Source organism: Protomyctophum bolini (genome assembly GCF_963924005.1).
Source record: "Protomyctophum bolini genome assembly, chromosome: 3".
Classification (NCBI taxonomy): domain Eukaryota; kingdom Metazoa; phylum Chordata; class Actinopteri; order Myctophiformes; family Myctophidae; genus Protomyctophum; species Protomyctophum bolini.
In genome coordinates this window covers 45,607,281-45,624,456 of record NC_137864.1, presented here as the reverse complement: position 1 = coordinate 45,624,456, position 17,176 = coordinate 45,607,281, and the positions used below count along the sequence as shown (strand labels likewise).

The 17,176-nt window shown below is 44.2% G+C and overlaps 2 protein-coding genes across 2 annotated transcripts in view; one reads left to right on the top strand and one right to left on the bottom strand.

The window, feature by feature from the left end:
- Positions 1–398: 398 nt before the first annotated feature.
- The window catches only part of LOC308312477 (uncharacterized protein), a gene marked incomplete at its 5' end in the record, with an annotated part of 54,700 nt that continues 37,922 nt past the window's right edge, over positions 399–17,176 (bottom strand). Inside the window, 13 exons of the mRNA XM_080759084.1 lie at positions 399–1,239; positions 1,574–1,618; positions 2,034–2,114; positions 2,200–2,319; positions 2,646–2,810; positions 3,006–3,146; positions 5,076–5,210; positions 10,883–10,960; positions 11,134–11,250; positions 11,609–11,689; positions 14,749–14,862; positions 15,932–16,021; positions 16,657–16,704. Of these exons, the coding sequence (XP_080615210.1) occupies positions 1,190–1,239; positions 1,574–1,618; positions 2,034–2,114; positions 2,200–2,319; positions 2,646–2,810; positions 3,006–3,146; positions 5,076–5,210; positions 10,883–10,960; positions 11,134–11,250; positions 11,609–11,689; positions 14,749–14,862; positions 15,932–16,021; positions 16,657–16,704 (1,265 nt within the window). The 3' untranslated portion in view covers positions 399–1,189. The remainder of the gene's footprint in view (positions 1,240–1,573; positions 1,619–2,033; positions 2,115–2,199; positions 2,320–2,645; positions 2,811–3,005; positions 3,147–5,075; positions 5,211–10,882; positions 10,961–11,133; positions 11,251–11,608; positions 11,690–14,748; positions 14,863–15,931; positions 16,022–16,656; positions 16,705–17,176) is intronic.
- LOC308313393 (eukaryotic translation initiation factor 5B-like) lies at positions 5,798–7,053 on the top strand (the record flags this gene model as incomplete). The annotated part of the gene is given in 3 exon segments (XM_080760493.1): positions 5,798–6,043; positions 6,046–6,390; positions 6,394–7,053. Coding segments are annotated over 3 exon segments (1,251 nt in total).

The following is a 17,176-nucleotide window of genomic DNA, read 5'->3' as shown; positions in this document are numbered from 1 at the left end:
TAATGTTGTATCTGTATTTATAAACCTAGGAAGAAATAAAAAATATGAACACTTTATTTCATCTCAAGTGACAATTTAAAGAAAAACATCTTATGAAATACAGCAAACTTTGACATTCTCATTCTTGTGAAAAAGGTTTAGTATAAAAAAACCCTCAGAATTCCAATTCTGAATACAATAAAACAAACAAACGTAAACTATACAACATGATCCCTGATTTCATTTTCATTCATACTATATCGGTACTTACTCAGTTTTCCATTCTGACCTGAGATCAGATTCTAAAAATAGCAGACCTACAAGCTCGTAGCGCACCACCGAGTGGCGCGCTACGAGCTTGTAGGTCTGCTATTTTTCAATAGCTAAAGCATAACATTATGCTAATACCAAAAGGGGTTCCCGCCCAAAATGGGTTAAAACTAAATCCAGTCATACACACTAAATCAGGCGTTCCCAAACGTTTCAGCCCGAGACACAAACGATAGATTTGATGTCTCCCCAAGACCCAAATGTACAACAACTTAAGCCCTAGTTTTAAAAAAAGAAATCGTGGAAATAGCTATTCTAAAAAGCTCACAACACGTCGGTCGATGTGATGCATTTTCTGACATTCTTGTGAAAAATGCTCGATGTTTAGTAGATTCTTTTGTGCAATTTTCATCTTATTTGTATTTTTCTTTTTGTATTAATTAGTTTGGGAAACACTGCACTATGCCTCTTTTACACAGTGACCATCTCCAGGGCAAAGTCCTGTTGCGTTCTCAATTTTTATTGACCCTTGCACACTTTATGAAAACGCTATAATGTCGCTAGGTGGCGGTAACGGGCTGCCAAATAGACCAGTCACCCACGTACAAGAAGAACCCCTTTCACGCAACCCTATTGGGGTTTTGAATGATTCCAAAACACGACATGGTTGTGGCCGCAGCCCAGAGCATGCAGGCAGAGCGCGCCACGGGATGGTTATATATTTTATAATACATTAGGCTACATAAACGCTGCTGCCGCGGCTGCCGTTTTCTATGAACACCGTTCTCGTGTAAAGAGCACCTTAGTCTCTCAACCATCCTCATTGCTCATGCTCACACATTGTCATTGTCACACATAAATTATTGGCAGTTGAATAGCATATTCTTACTGCAAACCCTCTTGTGCCATAAAGTACAGTGTGTGTGCTCTTTAAGTCATCTCAAACATGGGCGTTCCTCCTCTTCCTCCGCGCCACCAGCGATGAGTCTCCTGACGGACAACAATGAGCAAGGGTGTGTTAACCCATTTAGACCCGAGGACCATTCTATAAAAGGCGTCTAAATCGTGACAGTTTTCTGAAAAACCCATGATTCTAGAGTCAGTCGTTCTCAAACATTACGTCAAGAACCCCCAAAAATATATGTAATTGGTCGCCGACCCCCATCGGAGGGCTTGTAGATCTGAGCTTGTAGATCTGCTATTTTTCAATAGCCAAAGTGTAACATGACGCTTAAAGCACCAAAAGGGGTTCCCGCCCAGGAGAACCACTAACATCTGATGCTGTACGTTGTCAGTATTGAGGAGGAGGACTCACCTCTCTCACCCTTTTGTCCCGTCCGTCCCTCTGGTCCTGAATGGCCTGGCTCACCTGTGCCAAGACAGGAATATTAACACTTTCAGTATTTACTATTTCATCTAGGTCCTTTTTAACACCCTGAGCGGCATAAACTGAGGTCTCTGTGACGTCCTATCAAATAATACATTTGGCTACATCTAGCTACTTCAGCTACATGCGAGATGGCGCCTGGTGCATCGCTAAATGTGCTCCTTTTCTGCAAATCGCTGGGCACATTTTTATTATGTTTGTTTCTACTTGGCTTATAATTTAACTAAAATGTTAATGTTACAGGGAATGAATAGGGACAGAGCCCTGACGCCAATCTATGCTTCATATATCTATGCTCAATAAATATATATTCTAAATTCACTCTGACTGAAATGAATGAAACAGTACCTCTGTCTCCTTTATGACCAGAGAATCCCATTAATGAATGAAACAGTACCTCTGTCTCCTTTATGACCAGAGAATCCCATCTCTCCCTTCTGCCCTGTTCTCCCAGGAGGTCCTGTGACGCCTCCATGATCTGTAGAGCACCAGTTATATCAGTTAGTACTACTTCATTAACGTATTTTCTGTGCGGTAATTTCTGTACATTTTGCCTCACGTACTTTTGACGTATTCCGCCAGAGCGGTGACGTTCCCGGGGGAGCCCGGGGGCCCGGGCGGTCCCGGGGGTCCCTGGGACATACGCGGGTCTTCTCGACTGTTGTCGCGTAGCAGGCCCTGAGCTGCAAGTCAGGTGATACAAAATATCGTTAGTCATAGTAAGCTAATATATTTGTATTTTGTAACAATCGATTGTCTCTGGGCGATTGATAGGATAGACTTCAGGGCAATTAATGAACTGAATTGAATGAATTCAGCACAGTAAGTGTACTGTAAGTGTCAAAACGTGATCAGAAGGCCCATAATGTAGGCTACAAGCATCACTTGAATGTTCCATAATTATTGAACTAGGAAGCAGTTTCTATATTTTTCCTTATTAGGACACGTGCTCAGGAACCAAATAAAATGGACCCTTGACGGGCATAATAATGCATGTCATGTGACTTACATTTGATGTAGTCAGTCACTCTGACAGCCATGGTGGAGTAGTCCACGGCTTCCGGCCTGCTTCCCTGACCGCCTCTGGAGTCGCCTCGCTCCCCCTTACGCCCCGGAGCTCCAGGAGGCCCCGGGGGTCCAGGACCTCCAGACATGGCCCCCCGCACCCCGTCACCTGGGATACAAGAGCCATAGTTATTCAGAAGAAATGAATGAGTGACTATATTTATAAACACTTAAGACTAATTCCTAATTCTGGGAATGGTTTTTAATGGGCGAAAATAGCCGATATGCAAGCAATCAACGCATCACAACGGATTGGCACGTACATGCGTGCGTGTGTGTGTGTGCGTGTGTGAGTTTAACCCACTCTTAATGTACTCTTGCAGCTGTGCTCGGATCATTTGTCTGTTGGAGTGTTCAGCGTAGGTGACCAGTCCACTGGTCCCCCCGGGGGGCCCCTCAGGTCCAGGGGGACCGGGGGGCCCAGGAGCACCCCTGAAGTCAACATCTAAGAGCACGGAACGGAATGGATCAAATTAAGTGATGATTTATCAATGCAGTGTCGCTGTCGGCCAGAAACCTCTTATCTCCATATTCTAACTTTTTGTGTTTTTTCGTAAATTAACGCCATACTTGATCACACAGAAAAGCATCAAAAGTAGCAGATCCACAAGCTGGAAACGTGCGTGCAACGCTATGCTACGCGGTGCAACGCTACGCTACGCGGTGCAACGCTACGCTACAGTTTGGGACAAAATGAGGTTTCCACCCGACAGACGACAGGTAACATTGAAATAATATATTTACTGCGTTTCATAATATAAAGCATTCAGAAATTACTACTTTAGAGGCTCAGTTTAGAACATACAGTATGGGGATAAAACAAGAGAGGTGAGGTTGAGAAGGTAACTTTGGACGTGTGCAGAGGAGGGGTGAGGTCACGGTGAGAGATGGATGGATGGATGGATAGATAGGAGGTTGAGATGGTAACTTTGGACGTGTGCAGAGGAGGGGTGAGGTCACGGTGAGAGATGGATGGATGGATGGATAGATAGGAGGTTGAGATGGTAACTTTGGACGTGTGCAGAGGAGGGGTGAGGTCACGGTGAGAGATGGATGGATGGATGGATGGATGGATGGATGGATGGATGGATGGATGGATAGATGGATAGAAGGGAGGTTGAGATGGTAACTTTGGACATGTGCAGAGGAGGGGTGAGGTCACGGTGAGAGATGGATGGATAGAAGGGAGGTTGAGATGGTAACTTTGGACGTGTGCAGAGGAGGGGTGAGGTCACGGTGAGAGATGGATGGATGGATGGATAGATAGGAGGTTGAGATGGTAACTTTGGACGTGTGCAGAGGAGGGGTGAGGTCACGGTGAGAGATGGATGGATGGATGGATAGATAGGAGGTTGAGATGGTAACTTTGGACGTGTGCAGAGGAGGGGTGAGGTCACGGTGAGAGATGGATGGATGGATAGGAGGTCAGAGGTCAGAGGAGAAGAGGAAGGCCTTGGAGATTTGTGGACGTGCACGTGGCAGTGGTGGAAAGTACATTTACTCAAGTACAACTTGGAGGTATTTGTACTTTACTTGAGTATTTCCAATTTCCAATACTTTTACTTCTACTCTCCACTACATCTCAAAGGCAAATATTGTACTTTTACTCCACTACTAATAATTTGAAAACTTTAGGTGCTAGTTACTTAGATTACTGTAGATTTTGATTTTTTATTAGAATAGAAAACATACATGTCAATAACCACTACATTTCGGTCATTTGAAAATAGCCGATCTACATGCTCACAATGCGTTGCTATTTGTGGGTCTGCCATTTTCAAAAAAAATGTTTATACATTTGAAAACTTGAAAATGAGACATTCTGCACAATGAGTACTTTCTATACTTTTGGTACTTGGTACATTTTGATACCGATACTTTTGTACTTTTACTAAAGTAGGTTTTGAATTCAGGACTTCTACTTGTAAAAGAGCAGTTATATATTGCGGTATTGATACTTTTACTTAAGTAAAGCAATTGAGTACTTTTCCCACCACTGTGCAGGTGGCACGAGTGACAGAGACATAGGCACAGCAGTGCCTATGAGTGGACAACCTCAACCGCCTGAGGACAGGTGTCGGACGTTTTGCTGCAGCCATGCAGAAATGGGGTCTCACAGACAGTGCCCACTGCGAATGTGGGGACCCATTACAGACTGTGGAACACGTGCTGACCAGCTGCCCCATGCATATACCGGCCACCGAATGGTGATCGTGGGTTAATTGACCGTCCTAGACAATGACACACTGGACTGGCTTGCTGCAACGGAGCTGAAGGTCTAAGGACATATGACAGAAGAAGGCACAGAGCAGAGAACTGACAGGAATTAGACAGGACTCATTTCACGGTCATGGTTGTGGTTTACAGTACTGACGTTGCAGGTAGTCTCGAATGTCCTCATTCCCGTATGCAGAGTTGGCCAGTCCTGGTGGTCCCGGTGGTCCTGGACGACCGGGGCTACCCGGGGAACCGGAGGGCCCAGGGGGTCCCTGGGGGCCCACAATGCCACCTAGAGGTGAGACAAGGAAAATGTCACACATCAATCAACTTGGTACTACTCAGACGGGGAGCGACTGACGTAACTAGGGCCACCCACACCGTCTGCGAACGCCGCGTGTCAAAACAGCCGCCTCCATTATTTTCAATGAACCTATCGCACACCGGTGGCGTCCGACACGTGCTGACGCCTCGCCTGACGCGCCGATAGAACCAGTTCTATTTCAATGCTTTATAGTAGGGAATAGGGATGTCCCGATCACGTTTTTGTGCTCCCAATCCGATTCTGATTATTTCATTTTGAGTACCGATTTTTCCCGATCAGATATTTTATAGAACACGCATATCACAATAGTAAAATCTTATCTTTATTAACTATAAATGCACCAAGTCTCTGTACGTATTGTACGTACGTCTGTAATCCACGTAACTCCCCACCTACTTCAAATTCGACACACACGTTCACTGACATCACGCTGACTCAGCCAGCTCAATAGAATAAGTTCGATAAATTGGCTAATATATTCACTCTTGTGCATGCCTGACACAGAACTCCATATATAGGAATAAAGAGACACAGAGAGACAGATTAAAGAAGACATGGAGGCTTTACAAAGCAAAAGATTACTGGCTTTACAAAAATTACTGGCTTTACGACGAAGGCTTGAAAAAGCTAGGATCAGAATACTAGTGGAGGAGAACATTTGTAAGAAGAGAGCGGTGGAGAAGGGGAGTTTAGAGCAGCAGGGTAAAAAAGGAAAGAAGAGCAAACGGCACAGCAGATCGATAGAGAAACATGCCGAGAACATTTGTAACGTCGACCTGGACAAGCTGAGAGCTCCTGTCGTGTGTGTGTGCTAGGACACGTAGACACCGGAAAGACAAAGATCCTGGACAAGTTGCGTCACACTAAGGTGCAAGACGGCGAGGCAGGAGGAATAACCCAGCAGATTGGGGCCACCAACGTTCCTCTGGAAGCCATTATAGAACAGGCAAAGATTGTTCCAAGTTTTGACAAAGACAACGTTACGATTCCTGGAATGCTGATTATTGACACACCTGGACACGAGTCATTCCGAAACCTGCGTAACAGTGGCAGTTCTCTGTGTGACATCGCCATCCTGGTTGTTGACATCATGCATGGGCTGGAAAAACAGACGCTGGAGTCCATCAATCTGCTGAAAGAGAAGAAGTGACCCTTTATAGTCGCTCTCAACAAGATCGACCGTCTGTATGAGTGGAAGAAGAGCCCGGAGACGGATGTAGTTACTACACTGAAGAAACAAAAAAGAAACACGAAATGTGAGTTTGATCGGCGAGCCAAGGACATCATTGTACAGTTCGCTCAGGAGGGTCTGAATGCTGCATTGTTCCATGAAAACGAAGACCAAAGAACGTTTGTGTCGCTGGTCCCCACCTCGGCCCACACCGGAGACGGAATAGGCAACCTGATTGCTCTGCTGGTGGAAGTCGCACAGACCAAGTTAGCGAAGACATTGGCTCACAGTGACGAGCTCAGCGCTCAGGTCATGGAGGTCAAAGAAATACCTGGAGAAGGAACCGCGATAGATGTGATTCTGATTAATGGTTCTCTAAGAGAAGGACAGACCATCATCGTTCCAGGAGTAGATGGACCAATCGTCACACAGATAAGAGGACTTCTCCTGCCTCCTCCTATGAAGGAGCTCAGAGTCACAAACCAGTGTGTGCAGCATAAGGAGGTTTGCACGTCTCAGGGAGTGAGGATTACTGGTAAAAACCTGGAGAAGACTCTGGCAGGACTTCCCCTGTTTGTAGCACATGGAGAAGATGAGATCCCGGCGCTAAAGAAAAAGCTACAGTTTAAAGTGGACTGAGGATTTCTGGTGCTAAGCGATTAACATGGGATTTTTGAACTTTTTTGGGGGGCCCACAGCGAGGGGCCTCTTATAGCGAGAATCACACCGATAATCACACCGAAAGCCTAACTTGTCCACTTCAATTTAAAAAAAAAATTATGATTCTAACTTGTCCACTTCAATTTAAAAAAAAAAAAAAGATTCTACCATCTTCCATTCTGGAGATATTGACCTTTTTCTAACACCTGCTTTTGCCTGCACGCTGCTCGCTTGAAAAAACAGAAGGTTGAAGTTGACAGACATTGACAGACAGATATAAAAATGAACACAAATAATATCATATACATACTACACACTGAATGAAAGCCCTGAATGTCTACTTTTAGGAGGAAAACAAATACACATTGATCCCATGTACAGTTTGTCACTAATTGGCTATTGAATGCAGCTTAGCCCACCAGAGAACTTTAGAGAAGGCATGGACCCGAATAACTATTATTCACAAAATAAGGCCTATAGCGACATGTACATACTATATACCGTATGAAACAGTAGACTCTCTGCTTTCATAAGAAAAATACTAATACTGTAATAATAATAAAAATCACACCCCTGTGAAGTGAGCAGTGCAATAATAGTTCTTCAAGGCATGGACCTAGGTGTACAACTGCATAGCAGGACAACTACTATCTGCCTGTCAATGTCTGTGACTTTAAACCTTTATAACTCGCTATGACAATAACTTCATGATGATGCACATAATGATATGTGATATGTGCATAATCATCATCATGACATCATGACATATCTGATCATAAAACGGACTTGGAAACTTTCTTATGCCTGCATCGTCGTCAGTCGTCAGGTCTGGACATGTTTGGGCAAAGCCGTAGCACCAGGAGCGATCAATGATGATGAGCATCTCGGAGCTACATAATGAGCGTAGTGGGGGGGGGGGGGCAACTATCGTTTCAGAACGTGGATCGGTGAGGTTAGTGGTGGTGATCATGTTTGGGAAAAGAAGCAGCAGCACGTAGGAGCGAACAACAATGATGGGGGAAACCACCACGGTTTCGAGAGAGAAGCCAAGCCCGGCTGTGATATAGACAAAATGACGATGGCTTCCGCAGTTTAGGATGAGACATGTGTATTCGTTATACATTACAAACGGGTCGATGACGTCCCAGACGCCTTCATTGCGGTCTTATCACTGCAATTATAATGAATACAAAGGTTACAAGATAGTGTCTGCTTCATTTGGCTGGCGAAGACGCTATGGCTTGCGATCTCCAGCAAAGTACATAAAGCGGCGAGTTGATCATGGCGGTCCCTCGATAATGTGCAATCTGTTCCAGATCCTGAAGAACGCAGATATGGACTGCATGCACATTCTGCATTAGCGCATCTGTCATGGACAGGAAGTCCCTCCAGTAGTCTTGACATCTCACTGACCTCTAATTGGCAGAAAAGGTTGCTGATGTGATCCTTGAGATCAGCATCATCCTCCAGTGCTGCATGAGCAGCAGCACAGGTTTCCTGGGAGTGATTTGGTATTCCTCAGAATATCAAGATTATCTCTTGTCTCCTCTGTTAGGTTGGGTATCAGCCTCTCCTTGGCCAGCTGCTGACTCATAAGTGCCTCATACATCAGCCTCAAGCCCCCTCTTATAATGCTTGCCTTTCAGCGCACAATCAACAGATCCCTCAGCAATGACTCCTCCCGCAACAAGTACATCTCCTAGCTCACTCCCCTTGTAGCGCTTGTTGATGGCACTCATCATCACACACCGTGTATGGAAAGGACCAAGAAAGGGCACAATGTGACGGTACTTGTCTGGATTCTCTGCCTTGAGCAGAGTGATGAGGACGTACACAGGATGATCTCCCACTAACAAGGCAAAGGGCATGCATTTTGTGATGATGATGTGAGATAGCTTTTCCATGATGTCCTTCACAACTAACTTGTTTGGTGGTTGATTGTAAGACATATGAAAATAAGCCTTGCTCTTTGACTGCTCCTTATTCAAGCTGGAATGAAACCCATTGTAGGAAGGGATAGTCTGTTCAGCTGCATCAGGGCGATGAACATTCTTGTTTGCACGAACAAGGGCATGAATAATATACGCTCTGTACTTGATGAGAAAGTAGTGGGCTTAGGGCGGATGGGAGGTTCCCCACGCTTGATCGTCCTATATGGTGTAACTGCCTGCATCTCCAATGCCTTCTCTGTCAGAACCTGTGACACAGTCTTTGCATCTTTGGTGCGCTCATGTTCATCCTGGATGTTTTTTTTCCTGCTGTGCACACTGCAGAAACATCCAGTTACAGCGGTGTGCAGTAAGTACCCCTTCCTGTCACCGTGTCATTTCAGAAAGTCATCATTGTCAATGATACTGATACTGCTGCGAGTCATCCCATGAAGGGTGATGGTGGCATTGATGGCAGTGGTGGTTCAATACCACATTCACAATGCAATATATTAGAGATTTACTTTTCTATGTGGTTTGTCTACAACAATATACAAAGGACAAAAAAAAAAAAAAAAACATACTTTGATATTCAAATGTTACGTTTTCACTGTACTGGATGGCTGCCATCTTGAGCCAAAATGAGGTCTTATGATTAAAATGATGTCAGATTTGGAATCCTCATGGTTGACTGGTATGAAAAAGTGTCTTCATACATGATTCTAGGTCATTTGGATCAAAAGTTCATTTTTGGCTATGGCGCCATTTTGAATGTCTACACAATCTAGCAAATAATGCCGGGATTTTTGCGAGGGACCTGGGGGCTAAATCTTTTATAAGGTCAAATCAATCATCAAAACATTGTTGCCAGAGGTTGGTCACGGAACCTATTGAGTGTGACTCTACTAACCTGGCCAGTGTTCCCAGGATCAGCGTTTCCAGACCTGAGCAGACAGGCACGACCAAAGGAAGCTGTCTGCCGCTCTTTCGGTTTTTAGACAGCTGGTGGATGGAAAAGAAGCTCCACCCGCACGGCTGAATGCCGCGACGGCCAGATTCCCGGAAACGCTTAATTTCCATCCACCAGCTGTCTAGTAAAAACCGAAAGAGACGGCAGAAAACGGCCACGCCTGTCTGGTAGGAGCAGCAGCATTTGTTTGCACCATTCAACACCACTACATTTACCACACATCCACTCACTTTACTTACCGGTACACTACTGGTCTACTGATTAACACACCCCACCTTAGTATTGTTTGATTCATGTTTGATTTAATTTACATTGTGAATAAATATAGTTTTGTGCACTTTTAAACAGCCGTGTGTCTTCCTACCTGTTGTTATGGGCCAGTCTAATATCATGATATGGATATAATGTTGATACTAGGGATGGATATAATGTTGATACTAGGGATGGATATAATGTTGATACTAGGGATGTCCCCATTACGGTTTTTTTTGCTCCCGCACCGATTCCAATCATTTGAAAATGACATGATTGGTCCCAATTTCCGATCACATGACCGGATCAGGACAACCCTACTTTATAGCGATAGGTTACATAATCTTGTATTAGCGTTATGTAGGTTATTTGAGTTCAAGTAATGTGAAGTTGGTCTATACTCTTCTGGGTGAAATTACTATAACATAACTGTAAAGTCCCCCCCCAAAAGACTGCCTGCCTGTCGACCTAAATCTTATGATATTTAGTCGACTAAAACTAGACTAACAATAAAACATTCCAGGTGACTAAAATGTGACTAAAACAAAATGAAAACTATTCAAGAGACTACTATGACAAACTAAAATAAGAAAAATGCTGTCAAAATCAACAATGCTCCGCAAGGCTATAAGGTTATGTATGTCTATAGGTTTCTTACTCTCCAGCAGTGATGACAAGTCTCCTTGGAGGGTCCCAGGAAGTCCTGGGGGACCCGGGGGTCCCGTCATCCCCCTCTCTGGTGACACACACACACACACACACACACACACACACACACACACACACACACACACACACACACACACACACACACACACACACAATGAATCACAAGTCGTGCCCTCGGGACTGCAGAGCCGACCACTCTGCTAATGAAATGAAACCACGCGCGGTGTCTTTGTCACTCACCGCCCATGAGCCGGAGGACTTGCTCCGACACCTCGTGTGGGTTAACCCCGTAGCTTCCATGTCCAGGAGACCCCGGGGGCCCTGGGGGTCCGGCCACATACCTCCGCACGTCATCTCCTGCACATATGCAGATATTATAGGGTTGTCACCGTTTATTACACTTGTATCGTCTCGTCGCAATTACTTGAGATGATCGCAATTATCTTTGTCATAATCGTCATAATCGTGTCCATGCTGAAAAAAAACCGTTTACAATGTGTCACCATGTGACGCGTTGTAAACTTGTAGATCAGCTAATTCCGCTATTTATTTTTTAAGATTTATAAAAAAGGTCAGTAATTTCCTGGTACAGTACATTATCATATCTGACCTGTGTACTTTTCTACTACGAAGCCTAAAAAGGCGAACAGAAATGTAATTTCAATTCATATTAAATGTTCCAATGTTCAAAACGTGACAGTGGTTTGATACTTACGCTGCAACAGGTTGATGATGTCATTGACAGAGATGGAGCCTGGAGGACCGGGTGGACCGGGAGAGCCAGCTGTCCCCGTGCCTAGAAACACAACAGTAAGATAAGTCCCTGTAGACTCCCCGTGCCTAGAAACACAACAGTAAGATAAGTCCCTGTAGACTCCCCGTGCCTAGAAACACAACAGTAAGATAAGTCCCTGTAGACTCCCTGTAGACTCCCCGTGCCTAGAAACACAACAGTAAGATAAGTCCCTGTAGACTCCCTGTAGACTCCCCGTGCCTAGAAACACAACAGTAAGATAAGTCCCTGTAGACTCCCTGTAGACTCCCCGTGCCTAGAAACACAACAGTAAGATAAGTCCCTGTAGACTCCCCGTGCCTAGAAACACAACAGTAAGATAAGTCCCTGTAGACTCCCCGTGCCTAGAAACACAACAGTAAGATAAGTCCCTGTAGACTCCCTGTAGACTCCCCGTGCCTAGAAACACAACAGTAAGATAAGTCCCCGTAGACTCCCTGTAGACTCCCCGTGCCTAGAAACACAACAGTAAGATAAGTCCCCGTAGACTCCCTGTAGACTCCCCGTGCCTAGAAACACAACAGTAAGATAAGTCCCCGTAGACTCCCTGTAGACTCCCCGTGCCTAGAAACACAACAGTAAGATAAGTCCCTGTAGACTCCCCGTGCCTAGAGACACAACAGTAAGATAAGTCCCTGTAGACTCCCCGTGCCTAGAGACACAACAGTAAGATAAGTCCCTGTAGACTCCCTGTAGACTCCCCGTGCCTAGAAACACAACAGTAAGATAAGTCCCCGTAGACTCCCTGTAGACTCCCCGTGCCTAGAAACACAACAGTAAGATAAGTCCCTGTAGACTCCCCGTGCCTAGAAACACAACAGTAAGATAAGTCCCTGTAGACTCCCCGTGCCTAGAAACACTACAGTAAGATAAGTCCCTGTAGACTCCCTGTAGACTCCCCGTGCCTAGAAACACAACAGTAAGATAAGTCCCTGTAGACTTAGGGCAGATTCACACAGTGTTTGATTCAAACTGTTCCTGATTTCGATCGCCTGGTCCCCACTGGCCATGATTCACATGGAACACCGAAGTCCCACGTCAATATCAGTAGAGGGCGCTATAAATCCACGGGTTCATGTACTTTTTATTTGCATTGTAATCCCCATAGGGGGATTTTAGATCGCCTCATATAAGAGAGGTGTTTGTCTCTTCATTACACCGAAAATAAAAAGCCTACAGAGTGGGACACCGGAAGCAGGGAACTGTTGGAGGAAATGTAATACAATGGCTGACCACTTCCAAGAATACAACAATTTTGGCTATCAGACATTAATGCAATAATGGGCTTTGAGATTGAATTTGAATTTACAAGTGTCTATCTGTGTAACATACCAGAGGACCTTAATACCCCAGACAAATACCTTCTTAAAATACTGCTAGTGGCAGCAAAAAAGGCAATAACCAAAAAGTGGCTAGATAAGAAGGGAGAGTGGACAGCCATTGTATGAAACATATACGAAATGGAGGAACTTACTTTCGCCGTTAGGATAAGCACAGAAAGGTTTTACAGATACTGGCTGAAATGGATATTATACATGGGAATAGATATTTTGTAAAGGATTTTTGTATGAAAGAATAAGAGGTGAACACTGTCATTTTTTCTGTCATTTAATGATGTCATAAATGTATCGGTTGCGCTCATGTTTTTGCTTTGTCTTTTGTTTGCCCTTCATTTTGTTTCGTATTTTTTTTTATTTTTTATGTATTTTATTTTTTTTAAAGAGCTGTGTTTGTCATCCAGTCCGTTTCACTCCGGGTGCATACTTAGTTTAGACTAGTCATTGGTTAGACATGGGTTAAGGTTAGGTTTAGGTGTGCTGCCCCGTGGGAGGTTAGGGTTAGTGTGAGGGTTTGAGATAGGTTGTAGTTGTAGGACTAATGACTGGTCTAAGCAAATGACTAGTCTAAACTAAGTACTGCACGAGAGAGAGAAAACGCTAATGTTACTGCTACGGGGTGCATACTTAGTCAATAACGCTGAGACAGTTTGTTTATATTTGGACCGCAATGCTTACATGCAACGATTTTAAGAGGACCCCATGTTATTCTCCATAAGAGAAATTACTTCCGTGAACCAGGCGGAACCAGGGGATGAGCGCGGGACGTCAGGACTTCGGCCTCGATTCTTCCCGAGTACACTTCATTCAACTGTATTCAATGACTTCACAGTGCAGTGATCCATATCAGAGTACACTCCGTATCCGAGTACCTCCATGCATGGAGGTATAGTCCAGAGACTATACCTCCATGCATGGAGGGTACGCAGTTCACAAACTTCACACTACCACAACATCTGCCAAGTGGTCCTGAGTGTGTACCCACGGTGGCCATGGTGTGAATCTACCTTAGAGAGAATGAACCAGACTTTAGTTTCAACTGTACTACCACTATTTCTGTCAGTGCCAAATCTCTTCGCCAAAACATAGCAGATCTTGTAGATCTGCTATTCTTGGCTAAGGTTCTCCCCGGGATATGGACGCTGGGGTTAACACATACTGGTCATGGTTGGGTGCTATTTTGATGCTTTTGGCCGGGTGACGCTGTAGTGTGATCAAGTAGGGCGTTCATTTATTGAAGTTATTAAAGTTTATAATAGTTAGAGAAATTCAAAGCTTCAACACTGCAACACCAAAGTAGTAGTAGTTGTTGTGAATTAGCAAAGCGGACATTGAATGTTTCCTTTATCCTCATGTTGTGCTTCTGTTTTCGCCAAAGGTTTTATTTTTGTTGTTGCGCTGACTTGTAGGTGCCACCTCTTTTCCGGTCCCCAGCGAAAGCAGCAAAATGACTTTACCCACTTGTTTAAACCTATATATATATGGCTATTTGAAAATAAATAAAACACAAACACAAACACAATATTTGTATCCTTGTGACAAAAAGTTTGCAGATGGCGGTCTGCGACCAAATAATTGACATGTTGAATTCGGGGGTTCTTGACATGAAGATGTTAGAGAACCACAGTATCTCAGACTGTATCTCACACAGTCTCTATTGAACTTACTCTGAATGAGAACCACAGTATCTCAGACTGTATCTCACACAGTCTCTATTGAACTTACTCTGAATGTAGTCAATGACTTGGCTCGCCACGTCATTCACGGACTGCTCAGCAGGAGGCCCCGGGGGTCCGGGGGGTCCTGGAGACCCGGCCAGGTAGTCCCTGACATTGGGCTCTGCAGGTAAACATCATGGAGGTCGTCAACAAAGTACTGCACCACAACAACACACAATCACAATGAGAAAAACTAAGCTTAGATTAGAAAACAAGTATCCACATCATTCAGCGTAACATAGTAATGGCAAGAGACTGAAAAGTATACGTGTACAATAAGGCATAAGGCATATAAATGTGCATTAAAATGGTAAATGGTGCATACAGTATATCCCATTCTGACCTGAGATCAGATTCTAAAAATGAAAAAGCTATGTTTCTATGTCAGGGGTTTTTCAAAAATAGCAGACCTACAAGCTCGTAGCGCGTCTGCTATTGTTCAATAGCTAAAGCATGACATGATGCCAACACCAAAAGGGGTTCCCGCCTAAAATGGGATATATAGCGCTTTTATCCAAGGCGCTTTACTTAGATTGTGCATTACATTCACCCATCCACAAACACATTCATACTGTACACTGATGGCGGCGGAAACCATGCAAGGCACCAACCTGCACATCAGGAGCAATTAAGGGTTCAGAGTCTTGCTCAAGGACACTAACTCTGGGGGAGCCCGGGATCTAACTGGAAGTCTTCTTCATGGTTTAAAGTTCTCAGTCGCCCCGATTTTGCAACCTATTTTTTTCACCCAGTGTCAATTATCTAATGTAATCCTGGGCGCTACACTTCCTCTGCCAACCTGGGGGGGCAACGGACTGACCTCATGCTTCCTTCTATGCATGAGGAGTCCAAGTTGCTTCTTTTCACCTGACAGGGGAGTTTCCCTGGCCGGACTTAGCGCGTGGAACATGTTATTCCGACTAGTTCCTTTCCCCTCCATCAGGCGCCCCAGCTGGCCAGGGGGGAGGTAGTTTAGAGACCAGGAAAACTGCATGTTTTTTGTGAGGGTACCTACTAACCTAGGGGACACGGGGAGAACATCTAAGCATAATAGCTTGTTGGTTCGCAGATATGGGAATACATAATACAATCTAAAGATATTTCAAGGTTCCAGACTCTATATCATTCGGAGATTGTGGAATAGTTGTCTGGCTACGTGAGACTAGTGTGTCAGTGTCACATGAACTTACGCTGGATGTAGTCTGTAAGGGCATCAGTGCCAGAAGCAGGTGCTCCAGGTGGTCCCGGGGGACCTGGGGGGCCCGGTCTGGAACCTGAACCTGAAATTAGAAGCCACGTTCTTTGGTAAGAGAAGATTAGAGTAGTGTATAGTAGAATGTACACTGCAATAGACCAGTATATACCGTACAGTATATGACATAGTATAGCTGCATATAATAACATCTATACCATGGCCACGGAGAGTACTTGATTCTGATCGGCCAGAGGAGGGCGTGCATTGTTTCATTGCACAGCTTGCTCATCATCACTAGTGTTATAAAGCAATTAATTTGCTACAAAAATTACATGGATTTCAATATAGTTTAACCTTCAACCTCTTCTGGACGGGGAACACAAAACCGTATGAGGAACGGCAAGCAGAGAAAGAAAGGACAGTCAGCTGTTTAAATAAGCTGGTTTTGTTTCTTGAGCACTGCAATTTGCCCTACTTGCTGGAGGAGTAATCATGTAACATTGTATTCCCAGCTTGATGAAGATTGTGTCAACACAAAGTGTATTATTAATATGTGAAGTGCATATTGCCCTACTATATTAATCATTGGTAAGTGGCCATGGTATCTGTCTGCACTGTGCAGTTACCGTATTCATTATTTTTCAATAACCTTGAGTACCAGATGTGTTAAACCCTCCTGACACCAAATGGGTGAACCCCACATATAACAAATGCTCCTACCACCGGAGACTCCCGGGATCCCTGGGGCACCAGGGACACCTCCATCACCTAAAAGACATGAAAATACTTATTTTTCCCTCCCGTCCACTTTTTCAGTATGACAAGATAATTGAGTTGAACGTATAGTTTCCATGTGCAGTGCTGACATTTTCTTGGCATATAGATAAAACCATGACAAGAATCAGTAGCTCTCACAAAAATGTCCTTTGGGAACAGTATTCAATTAGGCACGGGCAGCATTATAAACTCCTTAACCCTCTAGCACCCAGAGTTGCTTTTTAGCAACAATTTTAATTTAATTAATTACTAATTTTTTTTTTTTTTTTCTGTTCTTTTTTCACCTAAACGTCATCAGTGATGTTCATTGCAATGCCATTTCAATGCCATTGGTCATGATATTTGCATATAAACACCCCCCACAGAGGCTGAAATTCACACAAATAAAAAATGTCTGGACTCTGTGCGATTTTGAACATTTTTTAACCTAAGACTTTTGACCTTTACCCTAATAAAAGTAGGT